The following is a 20,584-nucleotide window of genomic DNA, read 5'->3' as shown; positions in this document are numbered from 1 at the left end:
CCTAATGTTCACCTAACGTAATGACAAGTTAATAGATTTTCATCAACTTTCTTAAAGAGACACAGCATCTTATAGAAGTCTGTATCATTCAAAATTTTTAAAAATGTCTCACAATTCTGAGAAAGTTGCGAAATAAAAAAAAAAATAGAATTCTGAATTTTTCTCACATCTCAGAGTTTATCCCCCGGTTTCACAGACAAGGCTTAAGTCTAGCCCTAGACTAAAATGTAAGAAAGAAACTTGCACTGACTGATCTTAAAATATATCAGTGCCTTTGTTTTGTCTCAAGATGCGCACCAGTAATGTTTTTCCTAATGTATACTTTCCTAAACTACTTAAATTGAACTATGACCTAATCCTGGTTTAGGCTAAGCCCTGTCTGTGAAACGGGGCCTATATCTCATAATTTTGACTTTTTTTTTATTCATGTACCATCATGACAATATAGTTTATATAGTTGATATAGAATACATTTTTAAGTGAGAGTCACTAAAAGAATTGTGTTTTATAATTAGGGTATGTTTACATTTACAAACATACTTATGATGAACATGGGTGAGTATAAGTATGAACATGAGTATAATGAAACGCCACTACCCCTCCAATGCAAATGAAATGTACACGCATACTGTAATACCTGAGGATATTTCTGTTGATAACGATATGATGATGATTTATCCTCTTCTTTTGACTGTTTTTGAAATGAACCTTTGGAAACAAATTGTCACTGATTTCCAAGGGGAAACTCACCTCATAATAAAAGGGAACTCTACAGAAGAGGAACAAAAATCAGCATGTTTATCCACTTGTAGGTCAAAGCTATTTTTTTAAAATTAGTATTCTTTCACATTGGCTGGAAATCACACATTTCATTTGACTTCAGTTTTTTCACTTGACAGTGTGTGAGGCTTCATTCAAGGTAATTTGCACAAGCATACAAATCTGCTAAAAATACACTATGCCTTCATAATGAAGACAAATCACAATCATCTAAATGTGTTCATCAGGATTTCCTTGGGAACCTCCATTAATAACTTTTCTGACAGTTTGTTTTTCCTGTTGCTGATTTGCATTTTTATACTGAACTAATGTTATTTTGTATCCCCTACCCTTAAACACCTGTCTGCAGTCATACATTTCGAGTAAGACATTATTTAGTGTTTTTATACAATGTAGATTCACTTTAGCATTTTTAGAAACTTTTACAAAATAATATAACATATAGCTGATGTATAAAGCATTAAAGAGTAGTTCAAATTCTTGTTTTTTTACGTTTTACTGTATTTGTGAGATACATTTTTAAAACTTCAACCCTCACAAGCGTTGATAAATGTGCGTGCGCGCGCACACAGAGCAGGATGGTCTCGTTGCGGTGGAGCTACACGCGCGCGTTGAGGACTGGAGCAGTAGGAGGAGGAACTTCAGATCGCTCATTTATTGAACGTTTCTTCACATTAGTGCGCACTCGAGTGCGCCACACACGCAGGCAGCGAGACACACACGGCAGAGCTCTCGAACACACCGCGATCTGACCGCGCGCGCAGCCGGATCATTCAAAATTTCAAAATTCGAATGTAACAGCAGCGGCGGGATGCAACATTATATCCGTCCGTCGGCGCTTTGATCAACGCACATCACGCAGGATGGAGAGGAAACTTTGCTGAACGTAACAGCTGATTTTTCATTTGCTTTGCTTCAGATATGGTGAGTGCATCATTTCTTCATGAAAGTTGTCTTGTTGTGTGGGGTATTTGACAATAACGAACCGCTAACATTTCCTGTCTTAACAATATAATGCATTATTTATCCTTTATACTATGAGCCATATTGTTGGAAAATGCAAGATGATGCGTTTGTTAACATTTTAAGGAAGTTTAAAGGATGCTTAAATATGCAGATATCTATATACATTCATAAAAATATTATGCATTAAAAGAAACCTAAACACTGATCTGAAGAACTAATAAAGAGTCATCACTATTGTTTAGAACCATATAGAAATTCATGAACCCTGTAACCCTCTTTCAGTTTAGATAAAATAAAACAAGGCTAGATCTAGTACTGTGTGCAGTGCATTGTTTCCGTTTTAATTAAGAAAAATAAACAGACACGTTATGCATTATTCATATTATTTTTTTATTCATATTTTATATCTACATTTTAATCAAACAATATAAAAAAGCTTTAATCATGTTGTAGGTAGATTTTAGTCAAAAATTCTAGTTGAGATTGTTCAGTTCATGCTCTTAAAAATTAAGATGAGCCTCTTGAATATTTACTAGCTTCAGAACCTTCTGCTACTTCAAGAGCTGTATTTGGCTCTGTAGGGTAAAATAAAATTAATACATAGATTAATAAAAAAAAACTGGATGTGTTATTATAGGTTCTTAAGATATGTTTTTTGGTTTCTGGGTTTTTTAAATAATCTAAACACAAGATTATAATAATAATAATTTGCCATTCATATTTTAGGCAGGTTTTATAAACAAAATGTTATGCAAATAGAATCAAAAGCACTATAATTTGAACACAGTTAAAATCAAAGATTTGTCTGTAAATCATTCAGCTGTTAAGTGAAAGTATTAGTGCTCCATATCAGGTAGATACGTATTTTGTATTTGTAGTAATTTGTATTAATGTAGTACCTATTTTCAGATTGAGATTTAAGCATCACACTGACCAAATGCACAAAAGAAAAAACTGTCGATCCTCCCATACACTGACTTAAATTATTATAAATTGTTGTCTTTTAGTGCCTTTTCCCATCAGCTACAAAGGTGAAATGTAAATGTGCAATGTTGTTGTTTCTATTTTTGTTTATATCATTGGAAGCTTAACATGATTAAAATGCAGTTTTTGATGGGACAAGGCCCCTTCTATTATTAAAAACCAAAGAAACTTTAATTAGCGCTATTCAGAACCATTTCCTTAATCACGTAGAAGGTCTTTGAACAGGATACTTTGTTTTTCAGATCTAAACATCTGTCATTCTTAATTTAATTCTGTTTCACTCTGTACAATCACTCTTGGTACTCTCATTTTAGCAGTCTTAGTTTATGCATACGTGTCTATTCACACAAGCAGTTTTCTTTTTCTAGATGATTACTCTGAAATCGCTGAGGCGATGTTTAAAGTCAGGAAACTAATAAGGTAATTTTAGGGTGCCTTGCTAAGCATTTTTCAAAGAGAAGCATTCATCGTCCTCGAGAAGCTCTCACAACCCCCTGCTCAATACATTAAGCGCTTTGTTTCACAAGAGCGCAGGTCACTATTGCTGAGTTCCAAATTATTAACCATCCAGGTCCACAGTAGAGATACAGAATCGGACACTGAGATCCAAAACCGGTTGTAGATGTAGTAGTGATCCTAAATGTCGGTGCTATCTTTCCCATGTGCAATGATTCTACCACCACCATGACTTTGCAACACCGCAAACAAGTCCAAGAAATACTGACTCATGCAACTCAGCAGATTCTGTTTTTCTAACATGACAACGATTAAGTGAACAATATTTCTTATTGCAGAACATCTGCACAACCATGTAATGCAACTAGTTTTGTCTTTGGTAACTTGACATATTGTGATTATTATAAAAAGCATTGTAATATGATGAACATTTGGTGTTTTTTAGACATTTAAATTAAAAGAACAAAATGGCATTACAATATTAAATTATTCATATTAAATTAAGTCTCCTGCTGCCAGTAGAAATGTTACTCTACTATCTGTTCACATTTAATTCTCTCAAATTCATAGTAAAATGGAATTTTTGCTGCCAGTTGAAGTGGTCACTTTACAGTCTGTTCACACTTGATTCTGTTTTAAAAGAACCAAATTCAAACAGAACCAAAAATGAACACCATTTTCTTTGCGTTCACATTTTACATCCATTGAAAATGGAGTCAGATCTCTTATTCTCAGTATCACAATGCAGAACTCCATTTTGAAGCATGCAGATATTTTTGTCAGTTTAATCAAAACTTTTTTTTTTGGATACGTCGGAACACAAATTGATCAGACTGAAAACAGACATTAATGCACCCAACACTTATTTACATTCTTTTTCCCACTGGAAAATGTTAAACGCACATCAAAGGTCATGCACACAGGGGCAAGTTTGATTTGACACTCTCGTTTTCGGTGTTTAATAACATCAGGTCTCATTCTGAGCTCTCCTTCCGTCATGGTTCTGATTACTAATCCTAATAAATTGTGAATAAGCTGCACAATTCCTGCTCGAGGAGGCAAAGCGAGGCCCGAGTTCCCCATCCTGAGACGCCCCCTCTTAAGAAAACACAAATTAATTCCTAAAGTCCTCTGTAGCCAAAGGTTTCTGGAATGATAAATATTTTCATAGGAAGCGCGGCTCTTCCTGAGTTTATCGTCGCTCGGTTCATTACGGGCCGTCCGGCGTTAACCCCTCGGTTTTAGGGTGAGGCTGGAGGCCTTGAACTCCGCTTCTGCTTTGAATTGTCAACCGATCCTCTGCTTCCAGATGGAAGATAACCTCGCTCATAATGAGCAAAATATTTAGCTAGCGCCCATAGAGGGATTCCCGAACGTCTCGTGAGTCTTGCGCAACTGAATGTAATCGGTAGCATAAAGCCGTTGTCACAGTTAACACTTTGCCACATCATCAGACAGTCGCGACTGTGGCTTCAAGTCCAGGCCAAGGAATTTTTCACTCCTCAGGATTAAAGGTATGAAAAGCCTGTAATGCAGATATAGGAAAAGAAGCATCACTACTATTATTGCTCATACTTGGAGAATAATTTGCTCTGAATTTCTGGTCTGTCGTTTCCCAAAACAACTGTTGATTCGAGTATACAGGAACGCGTATGGTCAGAGGCCCGTCAACAGCAGGGTGAACTTCGAATTAACTTCTCGCTTTGATCAGACGACGCTCTAATCATCTTTGATTACAACTAAACTTCCTTTTGGTGATTTGCCTTACTTTTGAACTCTAAGCACTCATTATATAAAGATAGAAGAATTTTAAAATTGTGATTGTGATTTTTTTTTTTGAGATAGGAATGTATATATATGTAGTTTTAATGCTATAAAATATTATGGAATATATATATATATATATATATATATATATATACTGTATATAATATATTAAAATGTGCTTTGGTGCTCTGAGTGAAAAGTCTCTTATTTTTCTGTCTCAGTTCCATCTTCATTGTGAGCCTGTGGGATTTTCCACATCATTTAGTTTTTTCAGATCATTAACCAAAAATGTAAGCAACGCTAATAGTGGTGCTTGACTTAACAAATGACAGTATACACTGTGGAGAGATTCTGTATGTTAATGCGAGTAGAAAGCAGCACAGTTTTGTAGTTCCCTTTCAGTCTGTTTCTGTCTTTCACACACACACACACACACACACACACGGAGTCATCTAAACCCTTTTCCCTGCAGTCTTATTCTTTTCACCAAACAGCAGCTGGTTCTTCAGCTATTGCCAACCTTTAGTCCTTATCATATATCTTAAGACACACACACACACACACTTGCAGCCAGTGTCACATGCATCACTGTCATGGAGTCATAAAGCAAAGTGCTGAGTGACTGTGTGTGATCCAGTGCATTAAATATTTTACAAATGATAGATGCTTTATCTTATTATTTTCTCTTTTTATTTGGAACTTGATGGATGCAAATCAAAAGAATAAAAAAAAAACGCCACAACATTCATGCAACAAATGAAGGCTGATAAGAAAATAACATCATCACTGCTGATTGTCTGATGGCACCCAAGCAAAATTGTGACATTTCTACCATCACACAGTATACCGTTATACCCTCTAGCGCTGATGTGAAAAAATGTTTATTTTGGGATTTTTTTTACGCTACTAATTGCGTTAACAGCTTTGCCAGTTGACAGTCAAGAACACCTAAACTCAACACTGCAGTCAATAACTCAACATCAGTCAACATGTCAATGATTAAGAGACTTTTTCAGATTAACTATATTCTCTCTTTCATAATCGATTTCCAAAGGTGGCGACTGAGAAACTTGGACCGTATACAATGTAAACAAATTAGTTCTCTCGAATAAGCTGAAAAGTTCCTCGTCTCTGCTGCTCAGGCGCGTTTACACATGCTAACCGCCCTCAGGGCAAACAAGCAGGAACTTTTTCAACAGGTTTCTTTGATAAAGTCATATATCATTCAGTGACTGTCCACAACAATGTAAGCCGGGGATGTTAGAATTTGCAGCTTACCGTGTCGCAAGGTTAAAAGTTCAAGACTGCTAACTGAATAAACTACTTAGTCTTCCTGGGTTGTGGATACTTTATGCAGACGGCTGTTTTGCAAGTCATGCGAAAGCTCAGGTTTTTAAATCCAAGTCAAACAAGCACCAAACTCAATTTCAAAGGAATATTTTAGGATAAATACAACTTAAGCTTCACCGAATAGCATATACTTAGCGTTAGTGATTTGAACAAAGCTTTAAACCAAAGTATAAAATTTGTCATAACTCATCCTGCAGCATGCATGCTACGTACTTGAGGTGTGCTGTTACTTTTCTAGCTGATGATTTACAACTAGTGGATGATAAAACTGGGCAAAACTGAGTACCATTAAAACTTGGGCTAAGACGAGACCACCAAAACATCCTAAAAACACTTTTAATTCAGTAAAACCACCTGGACAACCTTAGCAAATGTGTTGCAACACCCTTACAACGTGGCTGGAGTTTTGCACATGCAAACACCACTCACAGTTTCTTTAGAAATGTAAAAATCTAGCTTCATAACTGAACAGAAAGCATTTTTGCAAGCCTGAAATATGATTATACCCTTGTGAAAAAGAAGTAGACTTTAGCATATGTTTAAAAAGATTACTTATAGTTTTTAAAGCACAACAAAAGATTAAACCAATGATTTAAAATATAAAGTAAAATTTTAAATTTAACATTATTACAAAGTGCATTTTTTAAAAGTGTGTTCAAAAATAGTCTTGTTAAGAGAAAGTGTACTGTGGCTTTTAATTTTATTAATATTGTATTATCTGCAAGTACAGTCAGATTTCAACATCTGAAGCATACTACAAGTGTATATTCAATACAATTAAGCACACTTCTTTTCACAAGGCTAGTCAGTGAAATGTTATCCAAGAATAGTTGCTCTTTCGTTGTGCATGTGATTTGCATGCTGTGAAAGCATGCAGCTCTCTCTCTCTCTCTCTCTCTCTCTCTCTCTGATGCACTCGAGCCGTTTTAATGCAGTCTGAGCCTCCCGACTACAACAGGCCAGATGTGTTACCTGACCGATCCCCTCATAAGACGGATCCTGGGAGGTCCACCAGCTGTCCCCATCCGTGACCCACGTCTCGGGGCAGCGCTCCGGGGGTGAAGGGTCCAGCAGACCTGGAGGCTGGCGGCAGTAGGGATGAGGGGGATGGGTAGGATGAGAAATTGGGAACCGATGGGGCGAATGTCTGAACGGAGGGGGTCGATTACACATAAGTCGGGGGTTTTTGGGTGGGAGAGGGGATCCTTCCATACAAGCTGGCATGAAAGGTGGCTTTCTCCTCTTGGAGGCTGTCATGTGGAAAGCAGAGCCCACCATGGCAGGCGGTTAGTGTTACACACAAACATGGTGGCCAGGAACATGCGGCCGAGCCCGGGCTGGGCTTTTTAATAACAGAAGCCAATAAATTAAAAGTCTATCTGCAGGATGGAAAACTGATAGCTTTCCGAGGACTTTCCGCACGGGGTTTTGTGTGTGCATAATTGTTTTGCACTTTTCTTTGCTTTTCTTTGTGTTTTCTGGATGACAAGTATTGAACAACAAAAAGGAACCTGGAAGAACCTGGATTGTTTTTGTAAATACAGAATTGCACAACAGTGAATATTGTGCAATAGTAAAAATGTGTACATATGGGCTCTCCATACTGTAATTTGTGCATGCTAGCTCATTTTACATTTTACCTTGTTGTCCAATAAATACAGCATTGGCTGACAAGGAAAGAGGAACTTGGAAAGAGTTCAGTGTTTTAGAAATGATTCAAATTGAATACAGAATTGTATGAAAGGATAGATTTGTATAAATATGGACTCTCCAAAATGTGTTTTGTGTATGCTAGATCATTTTACACTTTCTTTACTTAAAATACAGTAATGTCATTATTCTGGCTGACAGAGCAAACAGGAACTGGGAAAGAATACATTGTTTTATAAATGATTCGATTTGAAACCCATTTTACACTTTCTTTGCTGTCTTTTCTGGACAGCAAGTATTGTCAAGATTCTGGCTGAAAAGCAGTGAGGAAAGAAGAAAATGTTTTATTCTTTTTTAATACAGAGTTTGTACAACAGTTTATATTATGCATCAGTAAAATGGGTAAATATGGACTTTCTGGACTGTATCTTTTGCATGCTAAACTCTTTCACACTTTTCTTTGCTGCTGGACAACTAAATGACACATTTCTAATATGTTTATATTATGCAGCAGTACAAACGTGTAAACATAGAAATATAATGCATGGATAAAAATTGCATTGATGTAACAATGAACTTTCTGCACTGTATTTTATGCATTCTAATCTGTTTTACACTTTTCTTTACTTTGTTGTCCAGAAAATACAGCACTGGTACGAGTCTGGCTGAAAAGCAAAGACGAACATGAGAAGCACACAAAAAATACACACACAAACTCTTTACCGCTCATCAGAATTGTTTTTGTAGGAAAAAATGTTTAAACAAAGAATGAAATGTTTTAGAAACGATGCAATGCAAATTATGCAAAATGTTCAAATATGGACTTTCCACACTGTGCATGTGAACCCGTTTATCACCTTTCTTTGCTGTATTTTCTGGACAACAAGTATTGTCACAATTCTGGCTGAAAAGAGAAAGTTTTGAACAAAGACTAAAACGTTTTAGAAATGATTCATTTGGAAACAGTATGGTACAGTGGTTTATATTGTGCTATAGATATATTTAGGTAAATATGGCATTAAGTGAAAAAACGGGCTTTATAATATCAGTTTGACTGTTTTGGCTCACATTTTTTGACGTTACATAAAGTGAAGCTGTTTTTGCACTGATGTCAGGCTTCGTTTAATTTGAATAATCTTATTTTTTGGTTTGCGGCCATCAAGTTCCAATCAAAGTGCTTTTTTAACTCTTTAATTTACCACATTTTCTAAAAATAGAGGATTACTACATAGTTATGTAACACGCAAACCATTTCTAATCGAGTTCCCAGCATCTATCGTGATTTATACGGTTAGCGTTACGATTTTGGCTGCTCACCTCTATATCGTACATTACATCATTGTGCATATATGTCTTCGTCGAATCCGTGCAACACTTATCAGGGTTCCCATGCTCTGCTGCGCTCCAGCATTGATGAAATCCCCGGACAGTGATGTAAGCGCCGCCGCATCTCAAGAGACCATTACTAGGCTGTTACAGCCCCCCCATCGCTCCATTAGCGAGCTAAAGAGCAGACGCGTGTGGCCGGCCGGCTTTATTTACGAGAGTCCGAGTTCAAAGGCTGCAGACAAGCTCGAGCCCCAAAGGCAAGCGGCCGCAGACAAGCTGTTCGGTTTGTGTGTGCGCTTCAAATAAAAAACACAGCTTAGTGCATCAATTGAAAAACTCCCACAGCGTGCACAGCCAGATCTCTGAGGTTCAGCATGATGCGGTAAATGAGCTAGAGTAAGCCTGATGTTTGGATAAGACTATTTACCAAATGTCAAATGCATCAGTGAACTATAACGAGGTAAAGTGTGAGATGAAGAGTCTCAACGACTATCACTTTTCACAAGAGTTTACGATACGAAACTACTGGTTTTAACGGAAAAGTAGCATATGAAGCATAGACAGGAAAACATGGGAAAATATGTTTTGCCAGGAAAAATGAACATGAAACAAGCAAAACTGTTTATAACAATAACTTCAGTATTTTAGCTAGCTAGAATAAGTTCAGTGTTTGGATAAGACTATTTACCAAATGTCAAATGCATCGCTGAACTATAACGAGGTAAACTGAATGGTGAAGAGCCTCAACGACAGTTTCGCTACAGTTTACTATGGATGGCAATTTACGGCACAGAAAAAAATGGAAATGTTGCATTTCAATCGCGTCCGATAGCTAAAACATTTGCGAGCAAATGCATTAACACTTGAGCAGAATTGCAAGTATTGCAAGGAAAAATGTGAATAGCTTTTGTTTCTGTTGGTCTGCTGCCAATGCATCTACTGTATTTTCAGGAAATGTTGAGCTCAGGCACTGAGGTCAAAACCTTTTATTTTTCAAAAAAAGAAAGCAAACTCAAGCAGAAAAGTTTTGCAAGGAAAATCTATTTGTATTTGTAAATTTGTAGCACTTTTTGAGATTCTTCTTAGAAAAAAGGTGGAAATTCAGATGGTTTTGCTTGCAAAACATTTTTTGTATTCAATAAAAGATGCAAAATAACATCAGAAAATGACGTTGTTATTTTGTGTCTTTACTGTATAGTGGGTCAGGTTTAATTTTCAGACTGACCCTCAAAACACATGCATGCAAGTGTTAATTCTGCATGTTAAACTGGGGCACAAGAAGTATTGCAAAAAAAAAAAAAAAAAAAAAAAAAACACTTTGATGGATACATGCTTCAGAAAAATTAAACTGAACAATAGACTCTTTTTACAGGCTGTAATGATGCGTTTCCACAGTGAATAACATTGTAAATCAAGTTAAAATTTTAAAATTTGCCAAGTATGGCGAACCTGGGATATGTAAAAATGGTCTATATTTAATCAATTCTCATATTTGGAGCTGGACTACCTGCCCCATTGATCCCTTAGTGAAACCCCGTGCGAGTTTAGAGGAAATGAAAGGGCAGATGGCTGCTCGCAGTCTGTCTGGAGTCACGCTGGAAATACGAGGGCTGCAGAAGTGCTGCATTGTTGCAGTGAGGTCACCGTGTCTCGCGGTTTCCCTTCAGGCGGTGCAGCGGTCACCCGCGAACCCGCGCCCAGCGCCATATGGGACGTAGCCTTCAGCTACCGGCCAGAGAGCAGTTTGGCAGCTTTGATTGAACGGTTTAGATCACGGTTCGGCTTGGAGAGCTCGCTGTAAATCAGACAGCCATATGGCAAAGCTACGGCTCATGATTCGTTTCAAAGACAGACAACCTGCTCTCTTAACCCGGTCATAATGGTCCTGTCAGGACATGTGGAGCAAAGCGCAACAGGCTGGTCCAGAAGTTAAAAATCATATTTGTTTTGTCCATAGAGGAACTGATTTTTAATGACAATTAATAAACCGTTAAAGACAGACAGTAGTAGTAGTGGACAGCCAGTGTTGAAGGCTTCATCTTACGACCAGTTGTTCTTCAACTAGTTTTGCTTCATGGCCACATTCATGTTTGGTAAAAAGAGACATAGATGTGACAGCACACAGTGATGTATGATGTAAGGCGTTGTGTGGAATACGATAGCCGTGAAAGACGCCAACGCTAGCAGAACAGCGGCGAGGCCAGGTGAAGCGCTCTGGACCGGCCGTGCCCCGTCCCGGGTTTGTTTTAGCTCAGTTTACCACTGTGAAAGGGGGTAGAGCGTTCTTTCCCATGCCCTCTCGCTCCGGGACACGCTCGTACCAGGAAACACACTGCGCATCACAGGAACTCTGGGAGGAAGTCAGGACTCTGCTGGGCGGCCCGCGTTCGCCGTCCCCGCTCACGTTTATTTTCTTGGGAAAGGTTTTGTTAGGAGTGGTGCGTCAGCAGGTGTGAGAAAACCATCAGTGTCAATCGCTGCGTCTCTGACCTGGAGAACTGCTCTTTCTGTTTTCTGAAAACAAGCAGATGTGTGTGAAAGTGTGTTTATATGAGATTAAAGGGATAGTGCACTCAAAAATGAAAAATCAGCCGTTCACCTCCATGAGTTATTCAGCAAAACAATAGTGTTATTTTAGTGCTTTTGAACTATTGTAAAATTTAAAAATAAATTAAATTTGCTTTTATTTTTATATTTTCTTATTTTTAAGTTTTTATACTTTTTTGTAAGTTTTCATAGTGATTTTTTACATTTTTATTTTTTTTTTCTCTTAATATTTCTATTTATTTTTAATTTATTAGTTTTTTTTAGTTTTAGTAAATTTAGTACTTAAACTTATTTTATTTTAGTTGGTTGCCAAGCCAAAATTTCAAATTTCTTATTGTACATTTTTAAATTTATTGTTAATTTATTTTATTACAGCTTTGTGAGACACACAAGTTATTTAGCATAATGTTGACACCAATATTATTTTTGTATTATTTATGTACTATTATAGTATTATTTTGAATTAGCTTTAATTTTGTATTTTCAGTTTTTATTTTTATTTAAGTTTTTATAATTTTGTTACTTTATATATATATATATATATATATACTTTTAAAGTTTTTAACCTAACATTAATATTTTATTTTAGATTTATTTCAATTAACGATTTTGAATAGTTTTAGTTCCCAATAATAACACTGGTTGATGTTGCTCTTTTAAGTGCAAATTATTTAAAAAAACACACACACACACACACACACACACAAAAATTCTTATGAAAATATGACTTGCGCACTATTTTCCAAATACGATTAGCTAGCAAATCTTGTTAATGCTTCCATCAATTTATATAAGACTTCGAGTTAATAGATTTAAAAATATATAAAATAATATATAAAAAATATAATAATTACTTTTTTCTTAGTGGCCAATTGGCAGTCTTAGACTTCTGTACTGACACCTGTTGGTATAAATTGTTTCATTTATGATGCGTTTGTGGAAATACAACCCGTTAAATTGCGTAATATTTAGTTGATCATTTTATTGCATTTTAAATAAGCTTTTAAGCTTAACTGTTTAGATAGATGACATCATTATTGGAAAAAACTTGTATCGATCGAATACTATCATACGCCATATCATACGCCAACGTACAATGCATTTCTTAAGAGGTAACCGGTTTTTTGAAGTGGAAAAAGTTTCACCTTTAACACGCCAAGCGATGGAATTATCGCAGCTTTGCTGTCGTTATGACGGTCACATGATATGTTTCTTTAATCACGAATACCACGTACGGTAGTGTCGCAATTGTTTACTGAGAAAACAGAGCGAGCAGCAGCGAGACATTGTCTGTGTTTGTTTTAAACATTCGTTGGGTGCCGCCTGACCGCAGCCGCCAAACCATCATTCACTAAACTGTCAGATTAATTAAAAAGGAGCTGAATCTGGCACGTCACGATCTGCGTTTGAGGTCACACATGTACATGCCCACTCTTGCGTGATTGTATGAAAGCTCTCGTTTTGGCTCTTATTTCACCTTTTTGCTGCCCTTCCTTTCCATCTTTGCTCCTGACAGCAGCTGCACTCTTGATATTGCTCACATTGAGCGTCTCTCCGTCCCGAACGACAGATGGAGGAGCCCTGAGGGAAAAACAGGGAGAAGTTTAGAGGAAGACAACAGCTTTGTGCTTATTTTTGTCAGAAGCGACCTTACGGCAAGCATGCGTCTTAGTCTAAGATGAGGTTTTGGCAGCATGAGATGTACATTCTGGTACCAGAGTAGCAGGGTTATTATTATTAACTAAAATTAAAATTAAAACCAAAAACATTTTTAAAAATTGTTTTATATATTATAAATAGAATATACTTTTTTTTAATAAATAATAAGAAAATATACATTTCATTTTTCATTGACTTGTAGATTAACCGAAACAATAATAAAATATCTATAACTGAATAAAAATAAATAAGAACTATAAAGTTGTTTTAAAAGTGTATTATTTTAGTACCGAGATACTAAATAGTATAGTTTTTAGTAATATTTTATGACAGCGATGAGAAAACAAATACAGACTTTATTAGAGGACAAGGACGGTTTTTTGTCCTGAGTTGAGGTGGGTCATATTGCAATCAAAAATCAGAGATCTCAATTCAAACCCAAAAATTTGTCATTAAATTCTCACAAATTAAATTAAATCGCACTGATTTTAGCTTAGCTCTCATTTGCGCGTTTTTCCTCCTAATGTCTAAAGGCAAAGTTGAAAATGAAATGAAACGTACATTAGAAAGAGCAATAACTTAAAAAAAAAAAACAGTCAAGGTTAAAAGGTCATTCGCGGTGTTTCACCCATATCTTCTCTCATTTGTATTCATGCAAACTATACCCACATACCACACCTTGTCATTACCAGCCCAGAACAGAACAGGGACGGTTGCATTTCTTACATTACAGGCGCAAGCACAACCAGCGTTTTTTCGCCCGTCCTGAACTGCTGGCACATCGTCCTGCCTGTGGTTTCCGATGCCAAATTATGCCAGGTTGAAAACGCAGGTTACACATTGTTCTGTTCCAGGAACACAGTCCTACCAAGCCGGTTTATACAAACAAGCTTTTCACTGTTGTCTGTATCTTAGAATTCTAATTATGTGTGTTTTTGGAAACCGCAGGTGCCTCGTCATTGAGAAATACTGCCCGTTCACCTTTTTTTCCCCCTGTGTAAGACACGATTAGACATGAATTGCGCTTTGTGCATTTTTATGTTTTGGTTCCTTCTTCGTATTTTACTTTCGAGATGCGTGCTGTTGGACCGAAGCCCGGTGTGCTTTTTAGGTCACACATTTCTGACAAACAGGTCTGTGTTTTTCAGGAGAGCTGACAGCTGAACGCGTGCAGGCGGAAGTACGACGACAGACAGCCACAGGTCTGCATCAAATTCATACTTCACAGTTTGGATGTAATGAATTTCCTCTAGTGCATTCATGGTGGTTCAGATAGAAAACGTTTCAAATGTTTCTTTTATTCACAGGAGCCACTAGATCTACACATCAGGCGACGATTTTAGGCCATGTGAGTGATATTACAGCTAGTCACTGGGTTTTGCTTATATGCTGCAAAAAAAATTTTCTTGCTTGTTTTCCAATAAAAATATCCTTAAAACAAGAAGCGTGCACTTAAGCAAAAAGCACAAGATAAGATTTTTTTCCCCATTGGCAAACTTGTTTGGCAAACTTTCTGTGCAAACTCTTCACAAAACTTTCAATTCAAAGTGACAAATTACATATGAATGGTTTTACAGTTGATTTGTGGAGAATTTTGTGGCTGAATTTTAATTTACCAGTGTAGATGTACATGAAATGCTTGTTTAAAACCATACGATTTGGGATGAGAATCAAGAATTGTACAGAATATAATGATTTACTAAATCCACTCAATGGTCCCAATGATCCCAATTACCTACAGCAGGGGTGCTCAACCCTGGTCCTGGAGATCGACTTTCCTGCAGAGTTCAGCTCTAACCCTGACCAAATACACCTGAACCTGCTAATTAGGATCTCAAGGAGCACTTGATAATTACAGACAGGTGTGTTTGATTAGGGTTGGATCTAAACTCTGCAGGAAAGTCGATCTGCAGGAACAGGGTTGGGCACCCCTGACCTACAGTAATTGTAGTACTTATAAGGACAAGATAACTAATGAGTTTGAGAATGAATCATAAGAGTCATTCATTCCTGAATTAGATTCCACTTAACAGTTCAAAATCCATAACTTAATTCCATTAAGGAATCTTTTAGTACTTTTGAGCAATTCATAACTCATAAACTTTAGACTGATTCATCTGTCAGATTCATTAAAGAGAACCGAACCATAAGATTATTTGGGTTTGAATCACATTTGATTCAGATTCCTTAACAGTTCCCTTAATGATTCTTTTAGTACTTTTGAAGAATTGATGGGACTCATGGTTTTGAGATGCATGTATTTGCATACAACAAACAGCACAACCAGTGTAGTTTGATTCAGAAACAAACGACTCCTATGAAACAGTTCCTTTTAATCATGAATCAGCCTCATATCGGCTCATAAGAGTAATTTGTGTGCAAAAGAATCATTCATTCGCAAATTGGATTCCATTAATGATTCCAGATTCCTTAACAGTTCCATTAATGATTCTTAAAATATTCTAAAATATATATTAAAAAAAAAATATATATATATATAAAAATCAATAACTTATTTTTTTCCTGCTATTTGTATACTGATGCACTAATGCACTAACATTAAAACTAAAACTGAGATTAAAAAAAACATATCTACAGTATATACACTTTAAAAAAAAAACAATTACAAAAACAACAAAATTACAAAAAATGTCAAAAATGAAAATTTATATATGTATATATAATAAACATGTATTTTATGTAAATTATATATATTGTATTTTATATATATATCATTTATAGAATTTTTTAATGAAATAAAAACAACATTTAAAATTCATTCTAAGTGATAAAACTATAACAATATCTCAATTACAGTTAAATAACAGACTGTTAGTATTATTAATCCATCCATTTAAAAGAACTGTTTCATAAGAGTCATTTGTTTTTGAATCAGAACATCACATTAGACAGATGTTGTCTATTTATTCTTAAGATGTGTTTCTCTAAATACAATTTTTTATTTTTTACAGATCCACTGTCCTTAGTCATGGCTGCTTACGGACAGACGCAATACAGCCCCGCGTTACAACCGGCCGGTCCGTACACACCATACACACATCACACACAGGGCTACAGCATGGCATCCTACAGTAAGTGTCATTTCACACCCGCCCTAAATAGTGCACATCACAGCTGACCTGACAGCTGATCGTGTCTCTTTCTCTCACCCGATCAGATATTAAAACAGAAGATGGCTTGAGTCATTCACCAGGACAGAGCAGTCTTCTGGGATACACATCCAACTTCAGCGGTACTCCACCCGCTCAGACGCTCTACAGTTACTCCACACACGGTCAGTGCCACAACCGCCTCTGTAAGAGCCATGTGTTATCATTTCATGTGATAAAACAACTAGGTATTATAAATAATTTTATCTGCATGGTATTTTAGAGCATGGAATGAGCAATAAACCAAGTAATAAAGTATCGGAAATATGCAGTCGCTCACTTTGCATGCAGAGAAAATAAGGAAAAGTGGTGTGCAACTGACCATTAGTCCCGCCCCCTTAGTTACTGTTGCTAAGGTCATCAAGATTTCTACTAGTGCTTTTTCTGCTGCTATAAACATAAACATTAAGTAAATTATTGCAGGAATTATTCAATAATATCTGGATTTTCTGAGCATGTAAATTTAGTAAATATATCTAGTGGCCAAAAAGCATATCATTAGATAAAATACATATTCTTTAATTATTATTGTTTATTTTCAGTGTTGTTTAGTGTTGTATTTACATGACTGTTCAATTAGAAACAATTAAAATTCTTTATATGTGATAGGGCCAACTTTATATTGTAATTTGAATAAAGGAAATTTAGTTTATGAATAACTTTTATGAATAAAATATATATAAAATAAAAATAAAAATGTGCACACAACTGTTTGAAAGTTTGGGAATTTGTAAGATTTTTTAAATTTTTTGAAAAAAAAAAAGTGTCTTTTGGTCACCATGGCTGCATTTATTTGATCAAAAATACAGTAAATACAGGAATATTCTGAAATATTATTACAATTTAAAGTAACTGCTTTCCATGTGAATATATTGTAAAAATTAATTTATTCCTGTGACGCAAAGCTGAATTTTCAGCATGATTACTCCAGTCTTCAGTGTCACATGATTCTTTAGAAATCATTCTAAGATGCTGATTTGCTGCTCGAGAAACATTTCTGATTATCATCAATGTTGAAGATGGTTGATGGTGTAATATATTCATGAACATTCTAATTGATACGATATAAACAAATACACATGGTTCTGAACATCTATGCTGGGTGGATAGTTAGCAAAATCCCCACAGACACACATACAGCTTTTCAGGTGCCGTCTACAGTCGACCCCCCCCAACACACACACACACACCTGTTCCCCATTATCTGCGGTCTGGCTCCTGGCGTCAGGCGTCTCTCTCTGCTCTCTCAGGAGGTCAGAACCTTTCTCCGCTCCCCTCCGCAACACACTGGCCATTGGAGGAGCGTGTTAGTGTGGGAGTGAGTCTCAGACGGGATCTGAGCGTCGGATCACAGTCAGTCGCCCCTCTTCTGCCTGCAGTGTGAAATTGACCGCTCTCGGTCAAGGTCAAAGGTGAAGTGGCACCAGGCACGTTTTCAGGTTTAAAGGAACAGAATTATTTACTAGTCATCATCATTTACTTACCCGCATGTCGTTCCAAAGCTGTCTGATCTTTCTTCATGGAACACAAAAGGAGGATGCTTTAAAGAAAATTAACAGTGCTTGAATTTTTTCCATTCAATGAAAGCAAATAGTAGCTACAGGCTGTCAGGGGACAAAAAAAGGATGTCAAGTATGAAAAAGCAACATAAATGTATCATATGTTAACTTTGTGTGAGATAAGGTTTTTGTCATTAACTAGAACTGTGAAACTTTTTTGATAATTTAAATAACCTGAAATAAAATGAAATAAAATAAAATAAAATAATAGATGAAAAACTTTTAAGTTTAAAAATGTTACCTTAAATGTAGCACTGGTATGGCTAAATGAAAATAAATAATAAAAAATTAAATCTAAATCGTAATATTTAAAAAAAAAAAAACTAATTAAATGACCAAAATGCATAAAATTACTACAAATTAAACTGAAAATATAAAACATTTTAAATATTAACAAAAACTATAATAGTATAGAAATAATACTAAAATAACACTGGTGTGAGCATTAGGCTGAATATAAGGTATTATTCACTAAAAATCTTCACCTTCATAAAAATGGACATACAAAAATGTTTGGTTTCATTCATTTTGGATATCAACACAAAACTGTTTCTTAAATGTTGTAAAATTCTTCTTGAGCAGCCAATCAGCATATTATAATGATTTCTGAAGGATCATGTGACACTGAAGACTGCAGTAACGATGCTGAAAATTCAGCTTTGATCACTGCAAAAAAAAATTATATTTTGCAATACGTTCACACAGAAAACAGTTATTTGAAATTGTAATAATATTTCACAATTGTACAGTTTTTACTGTATTTTTAATCAAATAAAGCAGCTTTGGTGAGCATAAAAGACTTCTTTTAAAAAGTATTAACAAAATCTCACTGATTACAAACTTTTGTAAAGCAGCATGTGTGAACTGTTCAGACATACAATGTCATAATGCACAAGACATCTGCTTCCTGTCTGTCTAATTAGCATAATCAATGAGTTATTAGTGCTATGGCCGATAATATAATCTATTATGTATTACAGTGATTTACGGTCATTCATAAGCGTCCCGAGACATCATTTACAGTAAAATTGTCTGCTCGTGAAATGGATGGATTTCTAATGGGTCTGGGAAAACGCGCTTACTACGTCTCGCGCTACATCTCGCCGGTCTCGTTTGATTTATAGGCGAATTCCAACAGGAGACCTGCTGTAGCATGAAATAAATAACCCTTCTCCGGGTGCCAAAGGTCCTCGCGTTTCACCGCTGTGGAGAAAATCAGAAACACGGCCCCGGCGTTCGCCCGCTTCCCTCTCTCCCCCTTTGAAGACTTTTTGCTTGCTTCCTTGGAGATTTCGTGCTGTTTTGACAGAGTCATTTATCTAGGGCAGGTTTCAGAAAGCGAACGAGCGGGAATATGAAGGGAAAGAGACCGAAAAAAGCGAACTAGACAGGCCTGGAGAAAGACATTCAGACTCTGAAAGTCCGATAACGGAGACGGATTTGCTCTGGGCTCCACGCTGCCCTTTCTCACCTGAACTGTTTTTGCAGTCATAAATCAAGCGAACTTTCTCTGAGCGCTTTAAACGTGTCTATATTTCACCAGCCGTCCACAAGCCGTTTCTCGGCCGCTGCCTGTCGTGTTTCCTGCGTCGTGTTTGTGTTGGATCGTGCGCTTTGGAGTGTCTTTACCACAGTCGGCTCGATGTACTCTCTTAAACTAGCTTTGTGCTTCTTTTCCAGGCGGCAGCATTTCGTCTGGAATTTTCCAGGGTGCAAACAGCATCACAGGCTCAACGCCATTCAGTCCTGCACAGCAGGTGGGTCAAATTAGGAAAATGCATCACACAGCACCTTCACTGATGGACTACAACCACCCTTGGAGACTGATATACTGTTGCACTATTGCAAAAGAAAAGTGGCATGACTAAACTTATTGAACCATGGCATTTTTTTAGTACATTACAGTATCATTTGACCACCATGGTATATCAGCCAACCCTTAACGAATGAGTTTATATGGTCTAAAAATGAACAAAATGAGACATAGGAAGTAGTATGGCTAGTCTGGGATGATTCATTTGTGTCTTTGTTTCCAGCAGGACTTCTCAACGTATTCTAGCTACAGTCAAAGTCAATATTCGCCATACTACAACACACACTACAACAGCCCGTACATCACAACCAGCAATATCACACCCTCTGCCATCACAACAGCAATACCCTATCAGCACACAGATCATCCCGTTGTATCGACCAATCACAGCCCGGAATCACACACAGGTGAGCTCTATGGTGAGAAATGATGAGGATGATTTACATACATAACTATTGTTTTTATATTAGATACACGGAATACTTTATATAAATATATAATATATAAATTATACTTAAATATAGTTTAAAATATATGCTGCCATCTTAAGCAAT

At 36.4% G+C, this 20,584-nt stretch overlaps 1 protein-coding gene across 3 annotated transcripts in view; it reads left to right on the top strand.

Annotated features, from left to right (window-relative positions):
• The first annotated feature begins 1,423 nt into the window (after positions 1 to 1,423).
• eya2 (EYA transcriptional coactivator and phosphatase 2) overlaps positions 1,424 to 20,584 on the top strand; it is a 35,700-nt gene continuing 16,539 nt past the window's right edge. For 2 of the 3 annotated variants that reach the window (XM_051113243.1, XM_051113240.1), the window contains exons 1-7: positions 1,424 to 1,704; positions 14,637 to 14,690; positions 14,796 to 14,836; positions 16,461 to 16,580; positions 16,667 to 16,783; positions 19,898 to 19,974; positions 20,254 to 20,437. In XM_051113243.1, the coding sequence (XP_050969200.1) occupies positions 16,478 to 16,580; positions 16,667 to 16,783; positions 19,898 to 19,974; positions 20,254 to 20,437 (481 nt within the window). In that variant the 5' untranslated portion in view covers positions 1,424 to 1,704; positions 14,637 to 14,690; positions 14,796 to 14,836; positions 16,461 to 16,477. The remainder of the gene's footprint in view (positions 1,705 to 14,636; positions 14,691 to 14,795; positions 14,837 to 16,460; positions 16,581 to 16,666; positions 16,784 to 19,897; positions 19,975 to 20,253; positions 20,438 to 20,584) is intronic. The other variant, XM_051113242.1, reaches the window with a different exon arrangement.

This window comes from Labeo rohita, chromosome 6 (assembly GCF_022985175.1).
Source record: "Labeo rohita strain BAU-BD-2019 chromosome 6, IGBB_LRoh.1.0, whole genome shotgun sequence".
NCBI lineage: Eukaryota > Metazoa > Chordata > Actinopteri > Cypriniformes > Cyprinidae > Labeo > Labeo rohita.
The sequence above is the reverse complement of the archived record's forward strand: the minus strand, read 5'-3'. Positions and strand labels throughout refer to the sequence as shown.